This window comes from Mirounga angustirostris, unplaced genomic scaffold, assembly GCF_029215605.1.
Source record: "Mirounga angustirostris isolate CCGP_5_RB_7025 unplaced genomic scaffold, mMirAng1.0.hap1 SCAF_5, whole genome shotgun sequence".
Classification (NCBI taxonomy): Eukaryota; Metazoa; Chordata; class Mammalia; order Carnivora; family Phocidae; genus Mirounga; species Mirounga angustirostris.
The window spans coordinates 94928090-94946996 of NW_026991713.1; the positions used below are offsets into that span (position 1 = coordinate 94928090).

The 18907-nt window shown below is 36.7% G+C and overlaps 1 protein-coding gene across 5 annotated transcripts in view; it reads right to left on the bottom strand.

Moving 5' to 3' along the window:
* Positions 1-1954: 1954 nt before the first annotated feature.
* RIMKLB (ribosomal modification protein rimK like family member B) overlaps positions 1955-18907 on the bottom strand; it is a 153228-nt gene continuing 136275 nt past the window's right edge. For all 5 annotated transcript variants that reach the window (XM_054507199.2, XM_064591605.1, XM_054507192.2 and 2 more), the window contains 3 exons: positions 16850-16936; positions 14951-15154; positions 1955-6314 (listed from right to left, as the gene is read on the bottom strand). In XM_054507199.2, coding sequence (XP_054363174.1) covers positions 5851-6314; positions 14951-15154; positions 16850-16936 — 755 coding nt within the window. In that variant the 3' untranslated portion in view covers positions 1955-5850. The remainder of the gene's footprint in view (positions 6315-14950; positions 15155-16849; positions 16937-18907) is intronic.

An 18907-nucleotide genomic window follows, 5' to 3' on the forward strand; every position in this document is an offset into this window, starting at 1 on the left:
GCACCAAAGGCTAGTCAACAGTGGCACTGCAGTGACATTGTTTCTACTTTCTCATTCCTTCCCCCGATCTCAAACCCCACCCCCTTTGACCTCTGTATGTGGGATGAGCCTGAGCAGGAGAGTTGGTGATGTCAGGACTGCGCCGTTCCCACGGATGCTCCTAGAGGCCTGCTGTGCTTCTGGGAACTGGGGCACAGTGATGTCTGTCTGACTGAAACCTAAAACAACAACAATTCACCCCACCCCTCATGTTCCCAAACCCCACAATAGCAGCCAGGTATATATGCTATATAAGGCCCAGCTAATAAGTTTGAATATGGTGAAATCTGAAAGCAAGATCATTCTTAACAAGTCCATGATCTTCATGGGGATAGCAGAATGGGGACTGTTAAAATTCTCTATGTCCCATGCAATCACATAGTCCACACATTCTAATGCTGGCCATTCTTAGCAAGAGAACAAGGTTCTCTGGTACAAGCCTTTTTTAGTATCTATTCATTAATTCCTTCAGGAGGCAGCTGGGATTCCTCTGTTAGTAAATTTTACTTCAACACATAATTTTGTCTTAAGACGTTTAGGGGACAAATGGCCCTATCTTACATAAGTGAATTGAAGCACAAAACAGGTTAATGATTTATTTTATGCCTTCAGCTGTAGAATGCATTATAAGCCACGATATCCTACTAGCTAACTAGTGAACTTAAAACCTCTTCAGATAGGACATCTAAAGTCACAGAATAAAATTGTGCAGAAATCTATCTTGAAAAGGTCCTGACCACTGTCACTAAAATTCTACCTAAGAGAAAGAGGATTATCTTCCCAATGATAACAACTCATATCAGAACTAAAACTCTAGGAATGACAGGAGAAAGGAGGAAAGGGCAAGGGACTGGGGTATACAGAGAAAGGTATACTACATTAACGGAAAGGCTATATTAAAATGGACAAGTTGCATTCCTATTCCTGCCACTAAGCCCTTGGTTAATGGGCTTAATGATTTGTGCTTCAGAAATGCCCTCCAAACTGCTCAAACCTGTAAATTTTTTAAATATTTGAACCATTATGATAACCTGAAACTGTTCACATCTATCTCTTTGTTAGAACTAGTGTCTTAGAAATGCTAAAAAGATTAGTTCTGAAATCACACTGTTCCTAAAATAACTGAAATGCTTCTATTTTCTTTGTCTCATCATTCCTTTTCACCTTTATAATGACATCACAGAAAGAGAAGCACTAAGATCAACTCAACACTATGGTGAGTTTTTACCATATATATAACCTAGAGCCTAATTTTACCTTTTCAAAACTCTAGTTTTCCATACCTGTCAACTCCTAATTGATGTCTTTATACTGTGAGCTCACTGTGTATTCGGAACACCAAACCCTGAAAAAGCTTAAGCCAGAGTAGCACAATGGAAGAAACAAACAAACCCAAAACAAAAACAAAGCCAAAAAAGTCACACTCTGAAATACTTAATTATAGACATATATGCAAGGAATGGAGTTATCTAAATGGCTAAAGTAAATCCCCAAAGAAAGTCCTGAGTTCATCCCAACCAATTCAAACTTTACCCCCAAAAGTTCTTCTTTAATCAAATTATTTGTTAGATATACTTAAGCGTTATTTTCTAATCAAGAGTTTTTACAAACCCATGGTTGCCTTTAAGTACATAAAGAAAGAAAAATTTTTAAAAGGAAAGTAAAGTTAGCCTTGCGATGGAAAGAAAGGAGAGTCAAATTACCTGCAAGCAGGCTGGGGCTGTGCCTGAATCCAAACCGCTGCATTTACCATTCATTATACAGCTGCATTATTGGGGGAAGGGGAGTTTAGAAGGGCACTGACCCCGAAAGTTCTCAATACTTCTCACTCATCATCAGGAAGGGGGAAGAAGGAAAGTTTTTTCTCTGGGTATTTTTTTGTTTGTTTGTTTTTGTTTTTTTGGCTCCTGAAAAGGCTGGCAAAGAACAGTAACAGTGCAAGCAGTTAGAATATTTCTTTAAAAACAGTTTTAAAAAATGCAAAACATTAAGGAATTTAAAACACCAAACTTCCGTTAATATAGAAAGAATTTTCACTAGAGTTAGGCAGCCACCCCAAAACAGCATGGCAAAAGGGCACTGATATAAAGGAAATAAAATACCACACAAAAATCCAAAACAAAACTAAAAACATTTCAAATTAAACCTGGAAGACTAGAAGATTCCAACAGCAGATTTCTGTCCACTACTGAAACATTCCAAAATCCAAGCTTCAAAGGCGCCTAAATGTATCTTAAATGAAACTTTGTTTTTTTTTTAAGAAAAAAAAAAAGAAAGCAAGCAGTGAACCTGGTTATAAATCCTGCAATATATTACATTTAAAAATATCCTAGTACAACAAAAACAAATTTTAAATGAAATTAAACAAACAAACAAACAAATAAAAACAGTAGCAGCAGAGGTTACCTGTCTGAGCACCTACATTTTCTTAGGAGGGGATCGTGTCTCACCAGCCATATAGCCCATAAACCTTCTCAAAAAGAGTGAGCCAGGAGAAAAATGTAACACAAGATTTGATTTCACAATGTCTCTACACTCCCCAGACCCCAAACTGGGGATTCACTGAATGAAGAGAATTTGTTTTTCCATTGTTTTCTTCTTGAGAAAAAGAGATGATTTTTAAAGTCAATTCTTTCAATGCCTTCGATACCTTCTCAAAAGTCTGATAAAGTGCTTGATGAAAGCCAAGTCTCTTGGTGGATTTTTCTAACGTTCCAGCATATTTTCTTATTGATAGCATATACAGAAAGATTTCAAAGTTCAGTGAAGGAAAAGCCAGCAGAAATGACCAATCAATTATTAGGCACCAAAAAAAAGAAAAAACTATTAAAAATTTTAAATGGAATAGTTCATGGGGGTGTGTGTGGCGGTGTGTGTGTGTGTATGTGTAGTCCAGTTTTCATCAGAGGTAACATAAAAACAATATCAGAAAGAATTACTTTTAAAATACAATTAAGAATTACAATTTTAACAATACACAATTTTACAATAGTTCAGATTTGGGCATGATAAGAATTACACATATTTGATAAATACATTTTTAGCTCTCATAATAGCAATGAAGATTATACAAAAGTTATTAAACAATATGAAAATATATTTAAGTTTCACTTATATATCTGGGGTGTTTCATCTGGGTTCTTCCAGAATGATTTGATCATATTCTTTACCTTAATTTTTGAGGGAGTTCAAGAAGATATTCATGTTTTTAAACGCTAAGATGATCATTCCTAACCTCTTTATTCTAACATGTGAGTGTATAAATCCAGAAATAGGTTGGTAAAGCTATGTTTTAATATAGTGTGATTGCAAAAAAGATTGATCAGTAGTGAATAAAACTAAAAGTGAAATAATCTCACATAATTCTTATATTTGGTTAGTTTGGTAAAATAGTTTTAAAGGCTATCTACATTTTTCCTGACACCTTATCCCACCCAGCAACAAACCCTGAGTTTTTCATCAAGTAGAGAGGGTGTTCTATTTATGTTTTAAAATTCATAAATCTATATACATGTGATATGTATTTAATGTATCATAATTTATGTGACAACCAGATGCTCTCTACACAATCATATGAATAACTTAATTAAGCACTTCTTTCTCCCTCATTTATTTCTCTATCCCAAATATGCATCCTCCTATGGTCATTCAGTGAAAGTACCACCAAGTATTTCTTTCTGTTAATGAGTCAGAGGTACTTATAGACATATGTAAGGCCCACAATAACCCTATGCAAATTCTTTTATATGAGATTAGAATATCTTAAAATAAATTAGAAAATCCTCTTATTATCATCTTTTTTCTGAGTTGAAATGAGACACTGCACAGATCAGAAGTACTATTCTATTTGCCAACAATCAACCTTTCACTCAATTTCAATATTATTTAATTCTATGGAAAAGAACAAATTTTATTACATTCCTTTTTAAAATGGGGGAAAAAACTGTACAAGCATGATCAAACCTCTGTTAGAGCTGGTTAATACTGATCTTTTATTATTGCCTTGAAGTCTCTCTAGTAGTGTCCGAGAAATTATGTTTAAGGTCCATCTGAAGGAAAAAAAGCACTGGAGAGGCAAGAAAGGACTCAGGTAAAAGCTTCAGAGGATTGTAGTGAGATGGAACTTGCTGTTTAAAAAAATTACGTTGAGTTCTGGAGCATCTCCATTTCTTAACACACCTTCCAAACCCATTATTCAAATAGATTTACCCATGTTTTAAAGGCTCGTGTTATATGCCATTTTGGGGCTTTTATAAATTCAGAAAATAAAGGAATATAAAGAGTGGACAGTATTGAAGGCTTCAGAGTTGGGCTGTAAGAGACTTAATACTGCAAAATAAGTCTCCAGACAAAAATGTCCAGTCCACCCCACCCTAAAACCTATGTGTAATAGGAGAAAATGCACAGCCAGAAGCATAGAAAAGCATGTAGCCTTAAATAAATCATACACTGAACAGTCTAGAACCAAAGAAAAAAACCAAACAACATACATATACATTAAAAGGCCTTAGAAGCATCTATTCTCTTTAAGTCTTTAGTGAGTACCTCTACCCCAGTGTAGTTATTTCTGTTATTTAAAGTAAAAACTGTGTTTCCCCATCATGCTCCATTTTCTAGAATCTATCCTTTTTGATTGGTTGGTGTAAACAAAAAGCAAAACACATACACATGCATGCGTGCACACACACACATATATATACTCCCTCCTAAAATGTGAAAAATGCAAATATATAATGCTGGTATTATAAAATCACTTCAGCTTTATACTTAAGAACTTATAGGCCCTTGATTTGCCCCCCAAAAATATTTTCCCTTGTCCTTATACTTTAAATGCCCAACCACCAAAAGAAAAAAGGAAAAAGGAAAAGGCTTTAAATGCACATGTTTCAAGTCAGTGTCTTGTTAACAAAAAGGTAGCACTTTCTTCACTTTGGCCATTGTTAAAGATGCAGGCATAGATCAGGGAATGTTAGACTAGCATGTATTAAAAAAAAATTGCAACATTAACAGAGCATGTATCTTTCAAAAAAGATTAAAACACTAACATATACAAGTCAATGCACATATTTTAAACTAGTGTAATTTTATCTACATTGGAGTAAATGTCATTTTGTGTACCAGACATTGCAATACTGTTCACTTCCCTTTCATCATACGAAAATGCCAATTCTGTCATTAAGAAACCTTTATTTATTGGGTCATACTAATGTTGCCCTCCCACCCAAATTAAAGGAAAACCAAAAAACAGAAATAATAAATCCCAGTAAAAGAGTTCCTCAAGACTTCATAAACTATGAACATAAAGTTGCTAGTTAATATGGTAAAGGCAGAATTTTCAGATTTGTATGTAAAAATTCCTATAATTTAGGTAGATGTTTTCCTCTCATTACAAATCTCTGCAATGCGATGTGAAGTAACGCTACAACAAAATTTGTAGCAACTGTACAAAAGCAAAAGCAAGGGGCCATGAAGAAAAAGTTGTGTGTTCTTCATGACCTGAGAGCATACACATTGAGTAATTTTAAAGGGTTACAGAAGAGCCTGACATTTTTCTGTATCTCACCTCTTCTGCCATTCTATCTGTAGTATCTGTAAATGAAAGTCAGTAACATCTTAATAGCAGAGGTCGAGTCTATCTCCCCTTTCTTCTCTCCTAATTCTACTCAATTTTCTCTCATCTTCCTGAGTACCCTTCCATGAACAGCATTGCAAGTTGGTTTAAAAAAAAAGAAAGAAAGAAAGAAAGAAAAAAAAGAAGAAAAAGAAAGTGAGTTTTACAAGGTTTTGTTGGTTAATTATTTACCGGTGGAGTCACTCCACCAGGAGTTTGATTTCATTGGCTATCAGCTGGTTCATGTTGAATAGGCCCCCTGGGAGCTTGGTGAGTAGCTCTCGCTCCGTGCTTTCAGGGTCGCTGTCAACAGAGCTGGAACTTGCGCTCATGTTGTCGACAGCAGTGCTGGCTGGGGGACCCAGCTCCGGCTCACTAGTCTCACTGGCCGTGGACACCACGGAGAGCAGGGACATACGCCGGGTGAGCCGGCCAGAGGGCAGGAGGGAGGCGGCATAGTCCGCTATGATACCAGCTACATCTAGATTACAAGCCTTATCAAAGGCGATGAAACCTACATTTGCATTGGCCTCGCAGACACAGAAGGAGCCGTCATCTTTCATCAATAGGTCAATGCCACACACATCCATCCCCAGGATATTAGACACCTGGATAGCTAGCTGCTTCCCTTGTTCACTCAAGGAGCACATCATCCCCACACCACCTGGCAAAAAAGAAACAACATAAGTTACCAAAATGATACATTTTTAGAGTAAAACTAAAACTTGCCTCTAATGCTGATTGTCTTTTAAATTAGCAGTGATAACAAATGTGCCATTCTAGTGTAAAACTGTGACTTCCGAAATCTGTTTCCTTCATTAGAGAATCCCTGTCCAATTCAAAGAAATAACTTAGTATTTTTTCAATATGGTTTTTCTGAAGATGGCATAAACTTTCACAGAAACTTATTTTACTTGGAATAATATGGATCAAGGTAATATTCTTAAGACCTCATATTTCTATGAAGGCAGAAGAGAGTAGAAAACTGAGAGTATCAGGGAAAACTGTTACCTTCTCAAATAATAGGAGGAAATAGTGTCTGATTTAAGCATATGGAAAGAAAAAATTAACCACTAATGGAATGTAAAACTGCGGATGAGCATCCAGATTGACTGAGTTTGGGAACCGGGGTGGAAATGGAATTAATGGTACCTTACAAAACAGCAAACACAAAATAAAACTGGAATAAAGGAATAACATGAATTGTATTGGCAATTACACTAAAGACAAACTGAAATTTCCCATGGAAAAGGTGGAAACTGGTCAGATTGGTATGAAAGACGAAGTTTATCTATATACTGTACCAAACAAAAAAATTTCTGAAAACTAAAGGGATGGGCAAAGAGATAAGGGACAAAGGCAAAAACAAACTTCACTTCATAGCTTTATACCTCTTGAATATAGTATATACCCACATACCCATTTTTCCTTTACTGACAATAAACAATCACGTGTTTGCCCAAACCAAACAAAGGGCGCCTGAGTGGCTCAGATGGTTAAGCGTCTGCCTTCGGCTCAGGTCATGATCCCAAAGTCCTGGGATCAAGTCCCGCATCGGGCTCCCTGCTTCTCTCTCTCTCTCTCTCATGAATAAATAAATAAAATCTTTAAAAAAAAAAGAGAGAGAGAGAGAAAGAGAGAGCATGTTAAGTGGGGGGTTGGGACAGATGGAGGGAGAGAATGAATCCCAAGTAGGCTCCAAGCTCAGCTCAGCGTGAGATCTCAAAACCCTGAGATCATGACCTGAGCCAAAATCAAGAGTCAGACGCTCAGGGCGCCTGGGTGGCTCAGTTGGTTAAGCGACTGCCTTCAGCTCAGGTCATGGTCCTGGAGTCCCGGGATCGAGTCCCGCATTGGGCTCCCTGCTCGGCAGGGAATCTGCTTCTCCCTCTGACCCTCCTCCCCTGTCTCATAAATAAATAAAATCTAAAAAAAAAAAAAAAAAAAAAAGAGTCAGACACTCAGCCGACAGAGCGGAGGTGTCCCAACAAATTATAAACACTTATAAAACACTTTTTACAGGCAACATTCCCTGACAATAACCCAAGAAGATTAGAAATTAGGAATTAATGATTTAAGTAACCAAAAGGTTATTAAGGACTTAGAAACTGATCCCCTAAATTAAAGGAAAATAAATACCATCTGTAAAAACACTTCATACTAAAACTTATTTTGAAATTAGAAAGAAACTAAGTACTCTAAAAAAAAGAAACTAAGAAGAAATTAAGAAGAGAGACTTAATAAAGAAAAAAAGTTGAATGACTAGAAAAGAAAAAATAGAGGAGAAAAAAAATCCAAGTGCTACTTTGACAAAATTATGAATGATATCAAAGAAAGAACTGCAGACAAAAGAAGAGATTCAAATAAACATAAGCAATCATCTCATGAAACTGAAGACTGAGGCCTGCCTGAAACCTAAAACAAATGGCTGATTTATTTTTTTTTTTAAAGATTTTACTTATTTGACAGAGAGAGAGACCGCGAGAGCAGGAACAAAAGCAGGGGGAGTGGGAGAGGGAGAAGCAGACTCCCGGCCGAGCAGGGAGACCGATGTGGGACTTGATCCTAGGACCCCAGGATCATGACCTGAGCTGAAGGCAGATACGTAACAACTGAGCCACCCAGGCGCCCCACAAATGGCTGATTTCTAAACAAACGAGAAATCATCATTCATCCAAGAAGAAGGAAACTGTATTAAACAGGCCAACTATTATTACAGAAGAGACTGGAAAGGTGATAAAAGAGCTACTTCTACAAAAAGAATCAGGACAGGGTGCCTGGGTGGCTCAGTTGGTTAAGCGACTGCCTTCGGCTCAGGTCATGATCCCGGAGTCCTGGGATCGAGTCCCGCATCGGGCTCCCTGCTCGGCAGGGAGTCTGCTTCTCCCTCTGACCCTCCTCCCTCTCATGCTCTCTGTATCTCATTCTCTCTGTCTCAAATAAATAAATAAAATCTTTAAAAAAAAAAAAAAAAGAATCAGGACAGGATGGTTTCAAAGTGGAGTTTTCTTTAGCTATCCTTTATTCCGATGTTAACTTTACCTGTAGAATGCCCTAGGAAAAGACTGAAAATTTCCCAATACACTGAATAAAAACCAATGTTACATAACCTTGATCAAGTCATTTTAAAAAGTAACATTATAGACCAATCTTTAATTATTAAAATAGATGTAACTATTTTACATGAAATACTAAAGGAATACCAATTTACAAGTATGCTAATACCTATTTAAAGGTTTATTCTAGAAATGCAAGGGTAGTTCAAAAACTGTTTTAAATCTAAAATTTATCAACATAATCCATTACACAAAGAAATTAAAGGTGGAAAACACACTAATGATCTTATCAATACAAGAATTCCAAAAGACACTGGATAAAATTAGACAATCATTCCTACTTAAAAACTCTAGTAGAACAGAGTTACTTAAGTATTCTAAATAGCAAATTAAATCTATTTCAATGAAAATCAGAAACTTAGGAGCACCTGGGTGGCTCAGTCATTAAGCGTCTGCCTTCGGCTCAGGTCACGATCCCAGGATTCTGGGATCGAGCCCCGCACTGGGCTCCCTGCTCCATGGGAAGCCTGCTTCCCCCTCTCCCACTCCCCCTGCTTGTGTTCCCTCTCTTGCTGTGTCTGTCAAATAAATAAATAAAATCTTAAAAAAAAGAAAATCAGAAACTTAGATACTTACAATCATTACTTAACACTGTACCAGAGGTTCTAAAGCGGTGGTTCTCAACAGGGGAGAATTTAGAAACTGAATGGTGGCATTTTGGGCTGTTCAATTGAGATTAGAGGAGGAGGGCTCTATAGCCGACATTTAGTGGTTATTGGTCAGAAATGTTAAACAAAAAAGATGACAAATATAATAAAAAGCAATTCATATACAAGTACATGTAAATTACCAATAAGCTATGAAAAGATACTCCCATCATTAACAGGGAAATAAAATTAAAGTTAACAGTGAGATAGCATTTTGACTCCCATTAGATGGGCAAAAACTTAAGATAAAAAAAGTAACAGGGGCGCCTGGGTGGCTCAGTCGGTTAAGCGACTGCCTTCGGCTCAGGTCATGATCCTGGAGTCCCTGGATCGAGTCCCGCATCGGGCTCCCTGCTCGGCGGGGAGTCTGTTTCTCCCTCTGACCCTCCACCCTCTCATGTGCTCTCTCTCATTCTCTCTCTCTCAAATAAATAAATAAAATCTTTTAAAAAAAAAAAAAAAAAAAAAAGTAACAGTGCTTGTGAGGCGGAGATGAAAAAAGGGTATTTTAATATGTCAGACGTAAAAATACACTGATAGCCTTCTGGTAAATTACTCTGGCCACATCTATAAAAATTAAAAATATTTTGACCCAGCAATACCAATCTTGAGACTCCTCAACACAAAAGTACCAGTATGTAAAAGCATTATTCACAAAGATATGTATTTAAAGTAACATGCTCACAGTGGCGAAAAACTGAAAATAAATGCAAATCAATAAAGGGACAGATGTATATATAGTAGGGGAAAGGAGAGTAGAAGAGGTAAGGAAAATGGGGGGGGATGAAAAGGATGACATTTAAATGATTTTATAAAATTATTTAAAATATTTTAAAGTCGACCAAAACCTATTCATTATGGAAAAACCAAAAGTCTCTGCAAAAATAGCTTGAAAGCTGATTTCCAGTACTAACCATAATTATCTAACCTTTAGTTAACTATCCATCAGATGTGTCTAGGTAATTTCACATAACTGAGATCATAATATAGTTAATAAACATTAAGAAGAGTACAGAGGCACATAGCTTAACAGTTTTTTAAAAAGGCTATTTTCATGTCATTTCCTTGAAAATCTAAATGGTATCTGCATAGCTTCCATGTAATTTTTCCAATTTTGGAAATCAACATATTCAAAGAGTGGTTAAGAGGACAACTCTGCAGCCAAATAATACATTGGCATTCTGGCTCCACGATTATTAGATCTGTATCTTGAGCAAGTTACTTAACTGTTCTGGGCCTTCCTCATCTCTAAAATGGGAATACTAACAATATCTAGCAATATCTAAAGAAGTTAATAGTCATTAAGCACTTACTACAGTACCAGAACTGAAGAGATATAGTTACCTTTACTGTAAATACTGAATGTAAGAGAATATTCATATAAAAAAGGACTCTAAACAACTTGCTGCCAGAGGGGAGGGGGTAGGGGAGATGGGTAAAATAGGTGAAAGGGATTAAGAGGTACAAACTTCCAGTTATAAAATAAAGAAGTCATGGGGGTGCCTGGGTGGTGCAGTCCTTAAGCACCTGACTGGTTTCCGCTCAGGTGGTGATCTCGGGTTCATGAGATTGAGCGCTGCCTTGGGGCTCTCCCTTCCTCCCTTCCTCTTCCCCACCCGCCCTCCCCTGCAAGCATGTGTAAATCTTTTTAAAAACTAAATGAATAAATAGGTCATAAGATGAAAGGTATAGATGAAGGGAATATAGTCAGTAACACTGCAATAATGTTATACGGTGACTACTATGCTTGTTGTAGTGAACATCGAGTAATTCACAGAATTATCAAATCACTGTGTTGTACACCTGAAACTAGTATGTCCACTACACTGCAATGATAAGTATTTTTAAAATGTGAGATTACACACACAAAGGAATATTTTTTAGCCATAAAAAAAAAAAAAAAAGAAATCCTACCATTTGTAGCATGGATATATATTGAGGGCATTATACTAAGTGAAATAAGTCACAGAAAGGGAAATACTGTATGATTATATGTGGAATTAAAAAAAAAAGCTCACAGAGAACAGATTGGTGGTTGCCAGAGGGGGGTAGGGGGGAGGAGGCAGGGGAAATGGGTGAAGGTGATCAATGGGTATGAGCTGCCAGTTATAAGATGACTAACTTCTGGGGATATAATGTATAGACTGATGATTATTGTTAACAATACTATATTACATATTTGAAAGTTGCTGAGAGGTTTTTTTTTTTTTAAGATTTATTTTTATTTCAAAAAGAGTGAGAGAATCAGACACTTAACCGACTAAGACCAGATTTTTTTAAAGTTCTCACCACACACACACTCCAGTAATAAATGAAGCAATGGATGCATTAACTAATCTTATCGGGGTAATCATTTTGCAATATATAGATATATAAAATCACTATGTTGTACATTTCAAACTACACAATGTTATATGCCAATTATATCTCAATAAAGATAGAAAAATAAATATCTGGATTACCAAAAATGGGGGGGCCTCCCTGGGGATAGAATAATGAGGGCATTCAATTTTGAAGAATAAGGTAGAGGTGCTCTTGCTCTATCAGATATTTAGGCATACTAGAGGACTTAAGATTGATAATCATATAGGGAATGAAGAGTATATAAAACAGACCAGAGGACCCTGAAACAGAAGGAAAATAGCATTACAAATCAGTAATGAACAGGCTATTCAATAAATAGTGCTGGGAAAACCAGTTGTTAACTCATTTGGAAAAAAGAAAATGGAATCCCTATCTTACACTGAACAACAAAATCAATTTCAGGTAGCTTAACAACCTAAACACGGTAAGTGAAACTTCAAAAACTTTTAGAGGACTATATACAAGAGTAGAACACAACCACAGGGTGAAAAAGAATTTCTTCAATAAAAAATAAAGAATGTAAAGAAAACCATGAATATGCTTGACACTAAAACTGAAAACTTCTGTTCATTAAAATATATAAACCAAAAAGATGAGGGAGCCTGGGTGGCTCAGTCGGTTAAGCAGCTGCTTTCGGCTCAGGTCATGATCTCAGGGTCCTGGGATGGAGCCCCACTTCGGGCTCCCTGCTCAGCAGGGAGAGTATGTGTCTCCCTTTCCCTCTGCCTCTCCTCTCTCTCTCAAATAAATAAATAAAATCTTTGGAGAAAAAAAAAGATGAGGTATCATAAGCTGGGATGAAAACTGCATTTACAATTCATGTAAATGAAGGATTTGAAATCAGATTATATACAGGACTCTTTTTCAAGTCATGTTAAAAAAAAGAAAAAAAAAATTCCAATAAAAAAGGAGGCAAAGGACCTCAACAGGCAATTCACCGAAGATAGATGAAGAGGGTCTGAGGTACAAATTAAAGTAACATGATATAATGTCACACCAGTCTGACAAAATGTTTAAAGTCTATCAATATCACAAGTAGGTAAGAAGGTGGTACTACAAGAAAGAAACATTATATAATAACTTTGGACACTCATTTGGTAATATCTAGTAAAGGTGAAGTTGTATAATTCACTAGGATACAGAAATCCACTTCTGAGTGAATGGGCTAACCTACAAACACAATTGGCCCTGTATCTAAGGACACAAAAAAATTTTCATAGCAACAGCGCTTGTAAAAGGCCCAAATTGGAAGCAGTCAACAGGTAAATTTATGCAGCAGGGAAAATTAATCAACTACTGCTACAATGTTGACATCGATGAGTCTCAAAAATGATGCCAAGTGAAAAAAAAAGAAAGTTATAAATCATTTATATAAAGTTTTATGACACACAAAACAATACCTTGTTTAGGAAGACCGAAGAACTGAAAGTACTTTTAAGGTAAAAAGAAACATCAAGTTCAGAACTTGGGGAGAAGAGGGAGAAATGACCAGGGAGGGGAGTAAACAGAGAATGTAATTAACTTATTTCTCAAGCCAGGTAATGGTTACAAACGATTATATTATCCTTCATACTTTCCTGTAAGCCTCAGTTACTTCAAAATTTAAAAAGTATCACTTCTTAATATAAAATTAACTTACCTTTTTAGTTTCTTTGCTTAAAGTATAAAAAGTAATTGTTAATTAAGTCTCACGGTAGAAAAGTAAGAAGGTAAAGGTGTTCCAGAAATGAAAAAATGCTATTCAACTCTGCAGCAGCTAATAAGCATAATATGACGGGATGGAAAATGTAAAATGAGATATGAAGAACTAATGCCAGGAGGCAGAAATTATTTTTCAAGAGTACAAAAGAGGCTTTATATCACTATTAGCTTTTAAATTCCCTGTGCTCCTATTCTATGCACTATGCTGAATTTCACATTTATCAATAGTTTTTTATAGTTTACTACATAAATTTATATTCCCAGCAAACTATTATTGATTTTTGCGTATATTTAAATTTTATATAAATGGAATCATACTATATGTATTCTCTTCTGTGACTTTCATTTCTTCTCTCAACATTATGTTTCTGAGATTTGCCCCTGAGGCTGTAATCTCAGAGGTAAGTAGGGGTCAAATCATGCAGGGCCTGTTAGTCTACTGTAAGACCAATATAGACTACTGTACTTTGAATGAAGCAAGGAACTACTGGAGGATTTTAAACAAAGCCTGACTTGATTTGACTTGTATTTTAAAAAGATCTATCACATCACTGCTGTGTTAGAAACAGACTGTAGGACAATAAGGACGGAAGCAAGAGGACCAATTAGGGGCGACTACAAGTAATCCAAATAAGGTAAGACAATATTAATGGCAGAGATAATGAGAAATTGTCAGATTTGGATACATTTTGAGAGTAGAAATAAAGAAATCAGAATCTGACAGTTTTTATATGTGGTGTAAGACTCAATGACTAAGTATTTTGGTCTAAATTGGAGAGACAGAGTTGCCATTAAATGATAAGGAGAACGGGGGGTAAAATACACTGGGAGGGGGAGTTTTATCAGGAGTTCACTTTTGGACAGGATTAAAATGTCTGTTAGACAACTACTGGTAGATACTGAGTAGACAGTTATTTATATGTACTTGGAGTTCAGGAAGAAAGCCTAAGGTAGAGATATAAATTTGAAAATAACAACACAGATAGTATTTAGAGCCACAACCAGATCAGATGACTAAGATGAAATACACAGAAAAGAAAAAACTCTAAGGCACTTCAACAATAAGAGATCAAAAAATACACATTAAAGTAAATCAAAAGCAGTAATCTTGTTTGGACCAATGGGTAAAACAGGTTAGGACCCAGCTTGAGTGAACTCCAATTACACACAAAATAAGTATTATCACCAAAGATGGAATTTTTAACTCTGGTCAGACATTTCATACAAGTGTGAATTGGGTTACAAACTGAGCATGGGTAAAAGCAAATTTATGTTTCAGAGAAATCCAATTTTATTACTAGAAAAACAACTCAAAAGTACATTATATTCATTATAAGTCTATTGATCATAGTTACAAGTGAAAGATAATGTTTTTCAACTTACTAAGTAAAAAGACCTGCAGTTATATATGAGTACTCACTAGACAAGCTATAATATTATATATACTAGAAAGACACCTGCATTGTTTTTACCTAGTGAGCAGTTGCTCTGCATCCTTCCATCTGTTGAACAACGTAACATGGTGCCAACCACACGGCCTCCCACAACAATGACACGCACATCCCGTCCATGAGATTCCTTAATATACTTCTGGAACAGGTATGGAGCTTCATGGCGAATAAGATGGCTTAGATCAGCCAAATGGTGCTTATCTCGAGCCAAGAAAACCGCTTTGCCTGTGGTTGAAAAAGAATACAAAATATATGTAAGTCAAACTCTGAGCAGTTGATATGTATCACCTGCATCTTCTTGGGTCTCAACCTGCTCTTTCAGGATCTATTACTTTTTAACCAAAGTAACAGTTATGGTAATGAGTAAACAATGCAAAAATGTGTATAAAGTTAATACTCTCCTACCACTCCCTTAATTCCTACATTAATCTAGAATTTATTTCGGTATATGTCATGAAGTAGGGGTCTAAGATTTGTACTCCTCCAGGTGAGCCAATAATGCCAGCCTCATTTATTAGCAAAACATTTTCCTCTGAGTAAAAACAAGTCCTACATATTAATATACAATATATATAACACTTGCATAGAATAAAATAGTATGTTACTACATACCTAGTTTTATTTCTGAGTTCACTAGACAATTCCATTACTGTATTTGTCAATTTCTATGATAAAACAAGTGGTTGCTTTTAAAGCATGGGTATGGGGCGCCTGGGTGGCTAAGTTGGTTAAGCATCTACCTTCAGCACAGGTCATGATCCTGGAGTCCTAGGATCCAGCCTGAATCAGACTCCCTGCTCAAAGGGAGACTTTCTCCCTCTCCCTCTGCCCCAATGCCCGCCTGTGATCGATCTCTCTCTCAAATAAATAAATAAATAAATAAATAAATAAATAAATAAATAAATAAAATCCTTTAAAGACAGTAAAATAAAATGGGTACAAATCCTTTGACATTCTTCCCACTGAGAAGAGGGGGAATCTTTGTCCCTTCCCTTTGAATCAAGGAGGGGCTGTGATTGCTTCGAACAATGGAACACAGCAGAAGCTTTTCTGTATGACTTCTGAGGCTAATTCATAAAAGATCATGTCGCTTCTGTGTTCACTGGAGCCTCTCTGTGGAGCCCTAAGACTTCTTGGCTGCCATACTGGAGACCTAATGATAATACATTCGACAGCCCCAGCTGAACCCCGATCCAACTATCTCTGTCAAGGCATCAAGCTTTATGAAGTACTTGGATCCATGAAAATTTTGAAAATGAAATCCTTACTATTCTATAGCTTCATAGCTTTGCTTTATATATTTAAGTCTTCAAACTATATAAATTGGGACAGGGATCACTGGAGTTAGTGATCCAAGGTCCTTGCATTGTTAAAGAGAAAGATAAAGATATAATTTGAAGGTTGGTCTAAATTAAATATGCATCTTAAAATCTCCAGGACAACCACTAAATGAACAGAAATAGCTTCTAGGGGCACCTGGGTGGCTAAGATGGTTAAGCGTCTGCCTTCGGCTCGGGACATGATCCCAGGGTCCTCGGATCGAGCCCCACATCGGGCTCCTGGCTCAGCAGGGAGCCTGTTTCTCCCTCTTCCTCTGCCCCTCTCTATCTCTGTGTCACAAATGAATAAATAAAAAATCTTAAAAAAAAGAAATAGCTTCTAGCCAAAGTGAACAACTCACAGTAGACCTCCATAAGTTTGAAGTACCATGTACCAACAATTTCCTTCTATTCTCCCAAAGTCCTTTCAAAAGCTATTCATTTCAATTGTTAAGACTACTGTCTAGTCAATAACCATAAGGAAATATAAAGAAAATAATAGCAATGATTAGATTAAGAAAAATTTATTTTGTATAATCACCCTTATTAATTCTCAAGAGTAATCTCAAAATGATGTACCATAGTAACAATTCGTACACACCTCTATGACCTCGAGTATTCTTCACTACCATTGGAAACTCCAGTACTTCTGCTTCATCAATCATTTTAGCAAAATTTTCATGACCGCCTGGTTTGAGCAAAAAAGAAATTAAAAACAGTAACACAGGTGTTATGTGGTAAGTTTTATCTATACTAAAGTCAGCAACACAGAGGAGGTAGAAGGTTAAGAACCTGGTGGCTAAATTTTGTTTTTCTTAAAGAAAGTAATTAAAAGTCGAGGGGTGCCTGTAGCGCCCGGGTGGCTCAGTCAGCTGAGCATCTACCTTCAGCTCAGGACATGATCCCGGGGCCCTGGGATCAAGCCCCACATGGGGCTCCCTGCTCAGTTGGGAGTCTGCTTCTCCCTCTCCCCGCTGCTCATGTCCTCTCTCACACACTAATAAATGAACAGTATCTTTAAAAAAAAAGGTTGAAGGGTGCCTGGGTGGCTCAGGCAGTTAAGCATCCAACCCTTAATCTCAGGTCAGGTCTTGATCTCATGATCTCACGGTCATGAGTTCAAGCCCCATGCACAGCATGGAGCCTACTTTAAAAAGCTGTTAAGTACAGTTAAATACCAGTTTGAAACAACCCCTGTTAAAATGGATGAAAGCTATCTTAAACTACAAATATTCTAGTATCTAACTTAAAGAAATTAAGTATCTTTCAGCTCACTTTCCTAATTCTATACGATATTTTATATTTTTATCCCTTATTCCTCTGCTACACAAAATAACAGAAGCATCAAGATCTACTTCAGTGTACTTATTGCCCGGTTTAGAATAAGAAAAGGAAGAATGAGTCTGTTTAGAAGACTCATCCAAGGTTGATGCCACGTGTTCTCTCCCTCTCACGAAACATACAAATTAATTTTTATCTTCATTATAATCAGCGTTCTTTCTACACTGAGCCACCTAGTACCCATGAGTTAAGTTTTATTCTTTCCTGTTTTTACTGCCTAAGAACAAATGATACAGTAGTAAGATTAGAGCAAAAATGAACTTACATTTACAAAAATGTAAAAAATCAGCATGGTGATAAAAAAAAAATTAAACCAGGAAAAAGTTCGTTAATCAAATGCAGTATCACACATTTACAGCTTAGAGAAATTAAGATGATTCAGTCCCCTAATTTTAAACCTTCAACATGAGAGTATAGGTAACATTTGTTAATTTGTTTAACTCTTTTCTCCTTTCCACTCTCTTGAAATCCAAAGTGTAGACCCATAATATAAGCTAGAATATCCCAAAAGCATCTGACAGAATTCTCAAACATACGGTCTCTTCTTATGCAATTGCTAAAAACAGCAACTGTATCCACACATGCCATACAGACTTGGGGAGCTCCTTTTAAGTTGGGGGGCGCCTGGGTGACTCAGTCGTTAAGCATCTGCCTTCAGCTCAGGTCATGATTCCAGGGTCCTGGGATCGAGCCCTGCATTGGGCTCCCTGCTCAGCAGGAAGCCTGCTTCGCTTCTCCCTCTCCCGGAACTCCCCCTGCTTGTGTTCCCTCTCTTGCTGTGTCTCTGTCAAATAAATAAATAAAATCTTTAAAAAAATTTAGGTTGGGGCACCTGAGTGATTCAAGTCAGTTAAACGTCCGACTCTTCATTTTGGCTCAGGTCATGATCTCAGGGTCATGAGACTTGAGCCCTGTTACGGGCTCCACACTCAGTGCAGAGTTTGCTTGTCCCTTTCCCTCTAATCCTCCCCACACGTGCGGATGTGCGTGCGTTCTGTCTCTCTCTCATAAATAAATAAATCGTTTATATATATATAAAAAAAAGCCTCATTAACTCTCCAAAAACACTACTGAACATTTATTTGAGGAATTGTCTTTATGGAAAATTGTAATGATTTATAGTAAGTTTGATCCTTTCCAAACAAAAGAACTGGACAGGCAGGAAATATACTAACACAATATTACTTACGACAGTGCTACTCAAAAGCGTTGTCCGGTAACCTGTGCCTGTTCGCAACTTCTCTGATACTGATATGTGACCCGATAAATATAAAAAGAGTAGCACTGAAAGCTTTTATAGCAATCTTGCATTGCTCAG